Source organism: Equus caballus, chromosome 23 (assembly GCF_041296265.1).
Source record: "Equus caballus isolate H_3958 breed thoroughbred chromosome 23, TB-T2T, whole genome shotgun sequence".
In the NCBI taxonomy this organism is placed as follows: Eukaryota; Metazoa; Chordata; class Mammalia; order Perissodactyla; family Equidae; genus Equus; species Equus caballus.
This window is the reverse complement of record NC_091706.1, coordinates 36,176,267-36,188,793: the sequence shown is the minus strand read 5'-3', so window position 1 is coordinate 36,188,793 and position 12,527 is coordinate 36,176,267. Positions and strand designations below refer to the sequence as shown.

At 50.6% G+C, this 12,527-nt stretch overlaps 1 protein-coding gene across 3 annotated transcripts; it reads right to left on the bottom strand.

The window, feature by feature from the left end:
* Nucleotides 1-475: 475 nt before the first annotated feature.
* Nucleotides 476-12,031, bottom strand: DMRT2 (doublesex and mab-3 related transcription factor 2). 3 transcript variants are annotated; one of them, XM_023627268.2, is made up of 7 exons: nt 11,346-12,031; nt 7,529-7,938; nt 7,257-7,407; nt 5,918-6,464; nt 4,168-4,270; nt 2,209-2,289; nt 476-1,817 (listed from the first exon to the last, which is right to left on the bottom strand). In XM_023627268.2, the coding sequence occupies exons 4-6, from the start codon at nt 6,425-6,427 to the stop codon at nt 2,234-2,236; spliced, it is 669 nt and encodes a 222-aa protein (XP_023483036.1). In that variant the 5' UTR covers nt 6,428-6,464; nt 7,257-7,407; nt 7,529-7,938; nt 11,346-12,031; the 3' UTR covers nt 476-1,817; nt 2,209-2,233. The 3 variants fall into 3 exon arrangements, with proteins under 3 accessions (XP_023483036.1, XP_023483035.1, XP_070104293.1); XM_023627267.2 differs by lacking the exon at nt 2,209-2,289 and having other exon boundaries at nt 11,346-11,979; XM_070248192.1 differs by lacking the exons at nt 4,168-4,270; nt 5,918-6,464; nt 7,257-7,407; nt 7,529-7,938; nt 11,346-12,031.
* Between the last annotated feature and the right edge of the window lie 496 nt (nt 12,032-12,527).

Genomic DNA, 12,527 nt, shown 5'->3' with positions numbered 1-12,527 from the left:
ATGACTGCACTTTCCAAGGGAATCTGCTCTGTGGCCCCTGGCAACCTGAAATCATAGAATGTTCAATCTAGAAAGGGAGCTTGAGGCCCCACATACACATCCCCACCAGGGAACGAGACTTGGACCCAGAGGGTGAAGAGATCCACTCCAAGAACCCTTGTCATCAGACAAACGAGATCTTAAACTTGATTTCTCTTCAAATTAATTCAACTTTGTCCAATCTCATGAAATTAAGATTCTATAAACATACAATTCTGCCCTGTGCTCTCCTTAAAGCTATTTTTGCCTCAGTCCTAAATAGCTAAATTTACATGCCTTCCAAAATGCAAAACTAAGGCTTTATCAGGGTTCTCCTGTAGACCCCAGAGACCACGAGGAGCAACTGAAAATACACAGAATCATAGAAAAATAAAGAACACATTTCATAGACACTAGCTTTTTCATCTAGAAAGAACCAACTATTTACTTCAGCAAATACTGGGTCTTTTAGAAGACAGTGTCAATTTTATTGCTTTTTGAAATGCTGTGTAAAGCGTGGAACTTTCCAATTTGCACGTAAGTAATTTCCATCTTTAAGTTTAAATATATTTACGCGGCGAGAAAAAGAACATGCATATGAATATATAGAATTTTTTAAATCATCATCATACACATTAGAAATTTCTTTTACAAACATCTTTTTTCTTAAAAAAAAAAATTAGCAACTGGTAAGAACCGTCTGAGACTGCAGAAAATCCAGCTTTCTGTTTAAGCTGCCTTTCACTGAGAGACGTGAGTGATGGCAGACGAAGGCCTCTTAAGAATAGACTCAACAGAAAACGACAGTGGTTCATTCACAGAGAGTTTTGTTCCAACTTGTTTGGCTACGAAAAGATCTTTTGCGCATCTATCTATTGTAAATGTGTACTTCTGGTTCTCCTTGACTAAACGCTCTCTGTGTTTCTTAGGGGCCGCTTCAAAGGCCTCTTTGACAAATGGTGTTTTCAACTCAGGACCTGATTTGTCATTAACAGTCTGCTGGAATAGTGAGTGGAATGGATTATGTTTAAGTGGCAGAGGGTGGCTGGTGCTTTCTTTGCTGATCTTGGTTAAGACGTGCCCTTGAGCTGCCAGGGAGTCCGTGTCAACAATGGGAGAGAAATTCCGTCGGGGTGGGGAGAAGGCAGACCTCTCAGGGACGGCCTGGTGTCCCTGAAGCTCATTTCTTGAGGTCTGGACCTCCAAAGGGTGAGGCAGCACCAGAGAGCCTTCCAATTTTGGTGGCATCACGTCGTGTTCCACACTGAGTCCATCCTGGATTCGCACTCCCTTCAGGTCCCAGCTGGCCCCAGGTTTCAGAGCTTGAACTGAGGTGGTGGCATTTAGCAGGCACTGCTGGTAGAGGAGGGTGTCGCTAATGGAGCCACACTTGGGCCAAACTAAAAATCTCGAGGACAAGGGATATTGTCTGTAAGTGGCAGCCACACTGACATTGGAAGAAATCAGTTCCATATTCCCAGACCCTGAATACTGCATGGTTAGATCAAGGCAGGTGGGCAAAAAATTGCAGAAGTCTTTGCTTGGCGGCTCCCCCGGGGTGGGGCTGTAGGCACTTTTGTAGGAGTTGTATTCAGGTCCATGCACCATGCGGTTGGGCAGGAACAAGGCAGCAGCTTGGGAAGCTTCCAACATCTCCCTCTCTTTATATTCTCTCTCCAGCATAATGTTCTCCAACTCTTTATCAGCAAAGGCCCGCCTTTTTCTCATCCGGTCACTTACCGGGGGAGGGAGAGGCAAGCTCCCTCCCACATAAGTCTCTGTGGGAATGGGGCGGTAGCCTAAAACAAGCAAGCATTGCACACGAAAGAGATTAACATCCAGGGAAGAAAAACCTGGAAATCCAGGAGGCAACAGAAACACTACAAATCAGCACAACAATTATTTACAGTTCTATATCACTAATATTTTCACACAGAAAGCAAAAGTTTAGGTTCGATTTAAAATAGTTCCCTTTGGGGGGAAGGATATCCATATTGTAACTTTTTGTTATTGTTGTTTTTGTCATTATAGGTCTGTTTCTTTACTTTGACAGCCATCCTCTACTGGCTGAAATGTTAATGTTCTTCCCAGGCTCCTATATATTAAGAAACAAGCCTGCTCATCTTGCTTCAGTCAATGCTTTATTACTACCCAGGTCATCTTTTCCATTATTAAAAAAGATATCTATACCTAGAGCTGATGTCACTTTTATTTTCTAAAGATGGTTCATTATGTACACATTGTTACAGTGGTAGGATAATCCGAGGAGAACTAGGAAAAAAGAGAAAGTTAAAGCAGATTAGTGAGGAGAAAAAGAGGAAAGACTGACGGAAACAGAGAAGCATAGAAAATTGAAAAGAGCTGTTAACCAGTCAAACAGATTGTGCAGTGAACAATTTAACCAGGCCCCTACCCCTGAAAACCAGTACAAACAAACAAACAAAAGGAGAGAGGGGCGATCCCCTGCTATATTGAAAAGAACTGGTCTAAAACATTTTTCCAAGCCCTAATCATGTTGGCCAGATACCAAAAAGGTTGAACAAGCACTCATTAGAACATAGATTAAGTCATCACATATTTTATGAACAGGAACAAAGTCAAAAGCAAAGATCAGTGTGACATAAATAGAATTCCTGGCGGAATAAAATACTTTGAGTGTTTCATCATCCCGGAACACTCACCACTATCAAATTTGTTTAAAGTCTCCATTGTAATGTTTGTGTTTACATAGTGACAAACCCATCGTACTCATTTGCAAATAAAATAAAATTTGAAAATTAATGTTTCTAGCTCTACGGTCAGTTTCTGCCAGGAAGTTATTTACTTGAATTTACTATTCCATTTAGTCTTCCCACTTCTCGAATTGCTTTGGCACAATTTCAGTTTATCAGTGTGGTTCCTATGGTTATAAATCTATTTACCCAGTTTGTAACCAAATTCATTTTTAATTCATGAGGAAACATTCTAAGGTCAGAAGTACAAAGCACAGGGTAAGACATGAACAAACTTTTAAAACCTGTCCAGAACCAACCCAATTCAGTAGCCACACAAGAAAAAAAAGAACTCAAATGTCTGCTTTTTTTTTTTTTAATCTGCATGTCAACCCGAATTTTATGAAGTGGTAGTGATTAGAACAAATATAAACTTTCCTTTTCTTTAAACGGTGAAAAGTAGTCAACATATCATTTATCAGGTCAATAAATAAATTCCATAACTGAACAGAGATGCTTTTACGAATCAGACTCTGAAAGCCAGGGTCTCCTATTTACAGATGGTCTCAACATATTAACTGTTATGAAATTCAAATGTAACTACTTCTTCCTTAAAAAAAAAACAACTATCTTCTCAAACACTATCACTACAAAAAAATACATTATTTCATTTATAAACTTCAGTGTGAAATTAACCTGCAATAAACTAACAACAGTTTCATTTAAAGTTGAAATGCATAACCGAATTAAATCCAATTATTACACAGATCAAGACAATTTTTTAAGAAATATTCATGTATCCCCAGGCTTTAGAAAAATCGAAAACATGGAGAGTTAGAAAATTCACACTGTTCAAATTCAAACTCCACTTCTCTTGTTTGACTCAAAACCTTTCTCAGATTCTACCATCTCGACTGTCAAAAATAGTAAAATGAAGTGTGGAATAACTACAATTATGTAGATAATCCAGAGAGGAAAGTTGTGCAAAGAAAAAGAATGGGCTTAGAGGTTGGATGGCACAGACTAGAGGTCTTTATCGGTGTGGGTATCTATTAAATTCCTCACTTGACTTATTCTATTTAGCTCCAACTACAACTAGAGCTATTTTTTTCTTTCTTTCCTTCCAGGACATCTGCTCCGGAATCACTTGGCAGTGTATCTTATACATCCCTCACACCAAGGCAAATTTCATATGCATTCCATGCTACCCCATTAACTCTTAAGCAGACAACAAAATTATCAGTGACAAAAACCTCAGGAGGTATGTGACATTCATTTTCCCGAGTCCTGATTTCCTTCCTAGAGAAAAACTTTCTAATAAAAGGCACCTTCCCCTCAGATTGCTCTGTCGAAGGTTAATCAAACGCCATGTGCATGAATGATGAGAATCAATCGGAACTCGGTTTAAAGACTCAAAGATAATTTTGCTTAGTTTTACCTTCTAAAATGCTTTTGGCCAGCAAACTGGGTGCCCTGACTTGCCTCTGATACACGGCTTTGCGCTCGAAATTATTCTGTTTCCCGGAAAGTCCCTTCTTGTCCTGTAAACACAAGAAACAGAATCAATAATGCCCTGAAAGAAAACATGGGAAAGAAGCGAGAAGGAGAGGACGTCAGCAACTCTCCCCGGTCTAAATGTATGTCTTTTCCTAGACCATGTGAAAATGATTCAAAACGATTTCATAACAGCACCCCTTAAATCCAGGGCAACGAGCTAGAAGCTCTGCCATAAGTCGCCACCTGGTGAGCAGGGTCCCCGGCTCCCCCTGGGGCCGCCTTGCTAGAGTCACCCCAGACTCGCCCGCAGCCAGAAGTGGGGGGACATCCCGGAGGAAGGTGAAATCCACAGTGGAGGAGACGGTAGGAGGGTGGCCCTGAACGACAGCTGCGCCAACCACTGCGCTCTGTTCTCGGAACCCAGATGTGAGGCGGAAGGTGCCCAGGGCCTGCCATCGGTCAGTGATGGTGAGCTGGTTTCTCCCCGCAGTAGGGCGGCTGGGAGGAGGCGCAGGGCACTGAGGGAGATAAAGGAGTTCTCTCTCTCAGGACTCTCCTAGGTCTGGCCCAAAACTCCGCCGTGTTCACTGAGCGACTGAAGTGCATGAAGGCTCATGGAGCTCTTGGAGGCCGCCTGGGATTCAGGACAAGGGACCCCAGCCCTCACTCCCGCAGTCACCGCCTGGTCGGTGGGAGTCCGGGCCCTTCCACCCCAGCGTCCAGCCGAGCAGGCCGCGGGGAGCGCAAGGAAACTCAGGCCCGCGGTGAAACACGCCGGGCAGACGCGGGAGGAGGCCGCGCCCAGGGCCAGGGCCACCTCGGGCACCCAGCGCGCTCTCCCGGGTCCTTCCTTGGAAGACATTCCATTAGGGTCACTGCCTCCGGCGTGTATGATGACCCACTTCCTGGGCCCTCCTCGCCAGAAGGTAAAGTCAGAAATCCTCCCGCGCCCTGAGGCTGGGAAGCCGCCGGAGAAGCCTCCCTTGCTCTGAGCTCTCCATGCACAGGGACACACGGAAACCAAAAGGCCGAGGTTCCCGGAGCCTCTCCCCTTGAAAAAACCCCTGGCTCTCCTCCCAGCTGGAGCCCCGCGGAGGGAGACGGCAGAGACCCCTCCACCGGCTCTTAAGAAGTTCTTGGGGCCAAAAGCTTCTGACTGCAAGACCTTAGCACCTAATCTCCTCGCCACTTTCGGTCTCATCTGTAAAATGGGCACACGTCCTCCCATCTTCAATGGCCGTGACAGCGGCAGCACTGTGTGCGCTGGATGCTGCCTGGTTCTTTGTCGCGATCGGCGCAACAGTACAGTGCTGAGCATCACGAGGGACGCGGTGCCTGGCACCAAACGCCGCCTCCACCCCGCCGCCACCAAAATAAACTTTACAGTATAAGAAAGAAAAAGAAAAACCCTTTCCCATAATGTCCCGACGGGCCTAACCACTTTCAAGGCCTCTCTGACAGCTTTTCAATACAAAACGTTGTCTGCCAAGTTCCCCAGCGCTGCCCACGCCTGCCTCCCTCCCGGCCCCGCAGGCCAGCGCGGGGAGGGAAGTGTCCTGACCATCCTTGCGAGGAAACGCCAGGCGGCGCCGAAGGGCCCTGGGCCGGGGGTGTGGGGAGCAGCCACGTCCCCTCCGGCTCCTCGACCCCCATTGTGGTCCCCGACGCCTCGGGGCCCGGCGTGTACGCACCTCGGTGGCCTGCTGCCTCCGGAGCGCCACCTGGGCGGCCATGACGCGCTGCCGCTCCACCACCAGCAGGCAGTTGGCGCACTGGCAGTCGCGCCAGCGGCAGAAGCGCTTGTGGCCCTTGAGGCAGGACACGACGCCGTGGTTGCGGCATCGCGCGCACTTGGGCGTGCGGCTCAGCTTGCGCGGCTCCGCGCTGCCGCCCGCGCTCGCGCAGCGCTCCGGGGGCCCGGCCCGGGGCGGCGAGGCCTGCGGCACGGGGGGCGGCCTCGGCGGCGGGCCCCCTCGCTGCTCCGGCCGGCCCGGCACCCCTGGGCACGCGCCCGCGTCCTCGCCGTCGCCGTCGTCCTCCGCGTCGTCCTCGTCCTCGTCCTCGTCGTCCTCGTCGGCCGGCGGCGGGCTGGGCCCGGGCGGCGTGGGCAGCGGCGCCCCGCGGCCGTCCTCCTCCAGCTCCAGGCTCTCCACGTCGATCTCCCAGTCCCCGGCCGCCGGGCCCGCCTGACACTCAGCCATGGCGCGCGGCGCCTCGCTCGGGCCCACGCTCAGTCGCCTGCACTCGGGGGAGACACGAAAAGACCCAAAGACCCACCGGCCGCTGTCAGGCACGGTCCCCAGGCCTCGGGCCCAGAGTTCCTGGACCGCCGGGCCCCTTGGGGAGCCCTATTCTCTCCATGTCCCTCAAATCCAGGCCACACGTGCCTTTCTTGTATCTTTAGGGCCCCCAGGGATTCCCAGCCCAACAAAGTTTTTATCTATTAATTCTAAGTGCTCTGTGACCACCTGACCTTTAACCGCAGCTCTCTATATACCACGCTTTCAGGACAAGTCCCTTGGTAATATACCGGTCACACACACGAAAACATTGTGCCTAACTAGGCCGACCTAGGCCACTTGTCAGGTTTCCCCGTGCCCAACTGGTATGGCAGTGATGAATATAAAAATGTCGATGGAAGAATTATTTTCTTTTTGATCAGAAGGGGCCCTTCGAACCCAGAGAAGTACCACCCTAGCCGCCCAAACGTCTCTCATCCGCGTACGCCAGCAAAAGGACCCCTCCTCGGGCTTGGAGAGGTCCTCTCATCCCCATCACAACCACCACCAACGAAAAACCAAAGTTGTTCTGCTGTCATTAGGACCGCACAGGACACTGGGCACAGAGCTGCAGATGCCCTTCCAGCATCAACCGTGCCCGGGCCTCGCAGGGCTGACCCGAGCGGGCTCTAGGTGCATCTTGCACGGTTTGCACTTTAAGGCAAGACAGCCAAATAAAATAAAAAGATAAGGAAAGGTGATTCACCCCCTTTGCCCTCCCTGACTCCCTGAGCAACATCATAGCACTCACCAAGACTCTGAGACCAGCGCTACCAGCCGAGGCAAAAAATATCCAGCCTTGGGACCTGGCTCTTGGGCTGCCGGCTGTGCTGGCAAACAGAAATCGGCGCCGCCACACCCTGCCACGAAATCCGGGCTGACAGCTGGAGGCCCGGAGACCACTGGATGGGGAGTAAGAAGAAAGGGGATGGAGAAGGTGAGTCAAGTCCTCAGCGGCCTCGTCCCGCACATCCCAGACTCCGCAAAGTTCTAATCAGTCCTCGGCAGCCCCGGGCGCTTCACCTCGTTGAGGCTGCTTTCGGCTTCCTCTGATCCAGGCTGGGCGGGAAGGATCGGGCCGCCCCGGCCTGGTTCAGATCCCTGCCTCCCGGGCCGGCGGGCGCACGCAACTGCGCGCGACGCAGCGCCCCTCTCCGCAGTCGCCGGCCTCGGCTCCCTTTCCTAGTATTATCCGCTCGGGCTCCCGAGCTCCGCGCGCGCTGATTGGCCAGTTGTCAGGCGGTGTGCACGCTGATTGGCCGAGGCGCGCCGGCCCGGCGCTCTCCGCCTCCTCCGGGAAGCCGCGCTCCTCCCCACCGAGCTCTGCCAGAATCCACCCGCGCGGCCTTCGGTGCAACCGGGTCTTCTGTCGAGACGCTAAACCCGAAGTGTGAGGTCGCCTGCGGCGGTGAAGTCGCCATTTATCTCGTGGACTAGGAAACAAGCAGAGACACACTCTTACGAATCGCATTGTCCCCAAGAGAAGGTAATAGACGACAAGGCAGAGTTCAGAAAAGCTAGTATTGGTCTCTACCTTATCAGTATCACCAGTATTTCTGCGACTCAATCATTGACCCAGACGTGGGCGCTGAAATGAGGCCTCTCTAATCGGATGCACAGCGGCAGCCTACTTTCTCCTGCAAAACTAAATAGTTACTTTGCACCACCGCAGCAGACAAATGACCTGTAGATATATTTGTGGCTAGTGCCGCTCATCCTCAAAGCGCCAAGTGGTTCTTCGTTAACCTTCACCATGCCCCATGAGGCAAGCAGGTCACCAAATTACCTATGTCACTTACATTTTTCTGCTATGTCAATTACTATTACAGTTGATTTGGGGGAGAGCGGAAATACATGCCATTAAGAGATTTAGGTACAATATATTCACTCTAAGCATGTTTTTAAACGAAGCTTTTTTAAAAAAAGACGACTATTTTCTGTGCATGAAAGTATAAAGAAAAAAGACTTCCTACTGTCTCCCTCAAAAATCCTCACATAAATGTTTAATAAACAGTTAAATTTCCAAAATATTGAAAGCAGGAATTAGTCCCCTAACTCAATGCTGCATTCTACTTCTTGGGCTAAATTTAAAATCACTTAGATGCATTTCTAGTTAACCTTTAAATAATCAGTGCCTCTCAGGATCGGCTTAGGAGACATTAGGAAACTGAGTGCCACTGCACGGAACACATAGTAGGTCCTCAGTAAACATTTGTTAAAGGAAGGAAATTACTAAACATGATTCCATGGTTACTTTTCTTGGAGCCGGTCAGCAAAGTTAGAAGTTAACCAACCTCCGAAAGGCGGGAAAAGGCAGCTGAGGATTTACTGTGTAGCTAATGTGATCGGCTGGATGCGCAGGTATTCTAAAACTGTTGGCAATGTTGGAAACTCCTTCTCTGGTGACCAGGCACTGGGACTCCCCTTTTGGGCGGGTGCTTCTCCCCAGAGCCTCTTGCAATGCCCAATGAAGGAAGCAGAGAGAGGTCTTGCTTATTCCTGTGGGCTGCTCTGTTGCTCTGGGTCTCAGAGGGTGACGTGAGAGCTGTGCGCACCCAGACATGGGACAAAGAGTCACGCAGACCGTTCGTGCCTCTCGCTTGGCACCACCTAATAACACCAGTGAGTTTCACTTCTTGAGTAGTTTCTTATACTCTCATCAAAGCGCACCTACCTTAGAATATTTCTTTCTGTAAACTCCTACCTATTTTATTCTTTTTTATTTAATAATGGGAAATTCCACTTAAAACCAAAGACTCAGCATTTCAGCAGGATATTTTTCCGGGAAAAGCTTCCAATAGGATAGAAACGGAAGCAGAAATGTATCTTCCCCATTTTTCCAGTGATGAAACTGAGGTTCAGAGAGGAGCCCTGGGTCACACAGTGAGCACCCTGGTCCTAGGTCGGCCGCTGCTCTGAAGTTTCAGCAACTTAACGGAGCCCTTCACTCCCAGCCAAAAAGACTCATAATGGGTTGGCGTTTTTTATCTTATTCCCCTCACCCGATCTAATTTTAGTACCTGGTCTTACAGAGCAGCCCTCCTGTAACAGGACACGGCAGGTTTTTATCAACTCATTCTGGGTTTTTCTGCGTCTCCCCCTGCTAGCTATTTTTCCGCCTTTGCAAACAGGATCCAGGGCGCGCAAGCAATTTACAAACTCTCACCACCGCGGGCTGTGTGCGTGCGGTTGGCAGGCTGGGCTTTTATTTTATTTATCGCGGTGGGGGTGGGGAGGTACGACACACGAAATCATTAGCCCTTCACCAGTTATTCTGGATATTAAAAAACAAAATCAAGAGAGTAGGTTTGCTAATTTGGGATAACTAGACTGGGGGGGCAAGGGAGACCGGAAGGGAACAGGAGGGAAAAGGGACGTGAGCGGCTGTTTCCAAAACAGTAAATAAACCCAGACGGGCAGCCCTGGAATTTGTTCGAGTTGTACAAGCTGCTGTATAAGGAGGAAACAAGTAGGATTTGTGTACAGTAAACCCCGAGGGCTGAAGCCAGGACAGAAGATAGGGGATGGGCGGGGTAGAGGGGAGCACATCAGGACGGTGGAGCCGGCTTCTGGCAGCAGGGCCCTCAGAACGTGGGTCAGAGCCCGGCCGGCCTTCTTCTGGAGCAGCGTTTGGCCAGATGTGGAGAAAGCGGCGCCCGCATGCTGCCTGGAGGGACTGGGCCCCCGGTTCCGAGTGGGTGGGCCCAGGACCTTTCCCTCCGCGGCACTCTGCCCACCCCCCAGTCCCCAGCAAAAACCTACACCACAGCCCCACTGCTTTCTCCAGACTTCCCTGCCTATCTCCACGTGCCCTGCCTTCCCGCCGCCTGTCCTACCCTCCCTGCACCGCATCTGCCTACTTGGAGGCTGCAGCTGTAATCGTGATCCAGTTGAATTACACTCCATTCCCCGGCCCTGGATGCCCCCAGAGACTCTCGATCCCACCAATTTCTGAGAGGTGAGGAAGGCGGTGGGGGACAGGAGGTTTTTATCATGGGATGAGCTTCAAGAAATCTCAGGAACTCCAATATTAAATGCTAAATTATCTGCATTTTTCTGGGAAAATAAAAAAAAGGAATCTAAGGTTGCACAAACTGGTTAGTAAATTAAATATTCAGAGGCAACAGGAGGCAGAGAGCCTGGGCTCCAGGCTGGTTGTTCCGCTGACTACGTGACCTTGGTCAGTTATTTTTCTGTGCCTCAGTTGCCTCATCTGCAAAATGGGAAGGGTGGCCTTCCTTGGCCCGGACCTTGTTAAGACTCAGTGATAATGAAGATAGAGAGTCTTCACATAGTAGGAGCTCAATAAACGTTCGTTAATTCCGGAGGCGGCGCCGCGTGCCTCGCCAGCTGGATTGAAAGGCGAGGGCGCAGAGTATCCAGCTCCCGTCTCCTGTCCCTCTCCTAGAAGGGGTTAGGCCGTGACTGAGGACCTGTCAGGTGAGGCTTGTAAACCGACACCAAATTACAAAGTGCAGTTCCGAGTCCCTCTTGTAAATTACAAAGCAGCGGGCCGCGGGGACTCTGCGGGTCCCGCGTGGCGGGGGCGGCCCGCGGGGTTTGCTTCTCTCCCAGCTGGCCGGTGCGGAGGCCCCCTTCTCTCTCTCCCTTTCCCCAAAATCTCTCACCCTCAGCCCTTCCCGTTCCCGCGCAGCTCCGACTCACCCGGTGGGAAGCCCCCCTTTAGAGAATCGAGCAACAACAACAACATCAAAAAAAAAAAAAAAAAAAACAGAAAAAGGGAGGAGAGTTTGGCTTTTATTTTTCCTTGATGAGGGTGGCTTTCTTTTTTTCTCCAAAAAAAAAAAGGAAAGCATGTTTCAAATTGGCTCCTGCTCACCCATCCAGTTCCTTGCTGTGAATCCCAGAGGGTCCGCGGGCGCTGCCTCCCTTCTGCGTTGACCACGCCGTCGCCGTCGGGGGTTCAGTTCCAGGGCGCTTGGCTTCAAAAGCCTGGCCCAGCCACCTCTCGCCGCGTTCATTGAGCCCGCGGCCGCTGGAGTTGAGCGGCCCGGGCTGTTTTCCAGGCCCCGGCTCCACGCGGGCAATCCGGCTTGGAGGTCCAGCACCCAGGTTTCAGAGCTAACAGGGGGGCTTCAAATGCCAGATCTGCTTCTTGGCTGCGGAGTAACGAAGAGGGTCCTTAACCTCCCTGTGCGCCTCACTTTCCTCAACTGCAAAGTGGAGTTAACCTTAAGGGAGATGACGCCTGTGGACCCCCTGGCACAGTGACCCGCCTTTACTGGACATTCCATATTCGCATTGCTTATCATTTTAACTCAGCGAACTGGTCTGCAGAGAGCCTGAGACCGGGAAAATTCGAGGCCCGAGTTCTTCCCGACCCTGCCCGACTTCCCAGCTTCCGAGGCGGCCTCGAGATGAGTGTGGGGCCGGTTGGAACCCTCCCTCCACCAGCGGCCTGAGTGGCGTGGCCAAGTCAACCTGCCGCGAGCGCCGGGGGTGGGGAATGATTTTTGGAAACGTCTGGGCATCGCAGTAGAAGTGATTTGCTGTGGCCCCTTCTGGCTCTGGTTTGTCCAGAGATGACCTCGAAGCCACTCCCTCTCGCGGAAAGCTACTCATCGTTGTATCGTCTCACAACTTTGACCGGCTGCGGACGCGGCGAAATAAATAATCCCAGATGGGATTGCGGAGATATGATTTCCCAATTTGCTTTGCGTAATCAAATATACGACCTGTCACAGGCCCTGGTGGGGTGGGGGCCGCTCGTGGGAGACGACTGTTCTCCGCGGGGCCGTTAGAATTCGCCCTTCCCCTGCTCTGCTTGTCCAAAAATTAGCCTAACCAAAAGGACAATGCGATCTGGGCTCTCATCCCTCCTCTGTGGGAAGCAGGGTTTAACTCAGCTATTTAAGACGCAAAGGGACGCACTTAGTTCATGCCCCTTGTGGTACAAACGGAGAGGAAAACTGAGGCTTAGAGAAGTTCAAGGGACTTGCTAAGGAGACACACAGCTACACAGCGGCTGCGTGGGACCAAAGGGGCCACGGTAACTCTCCCT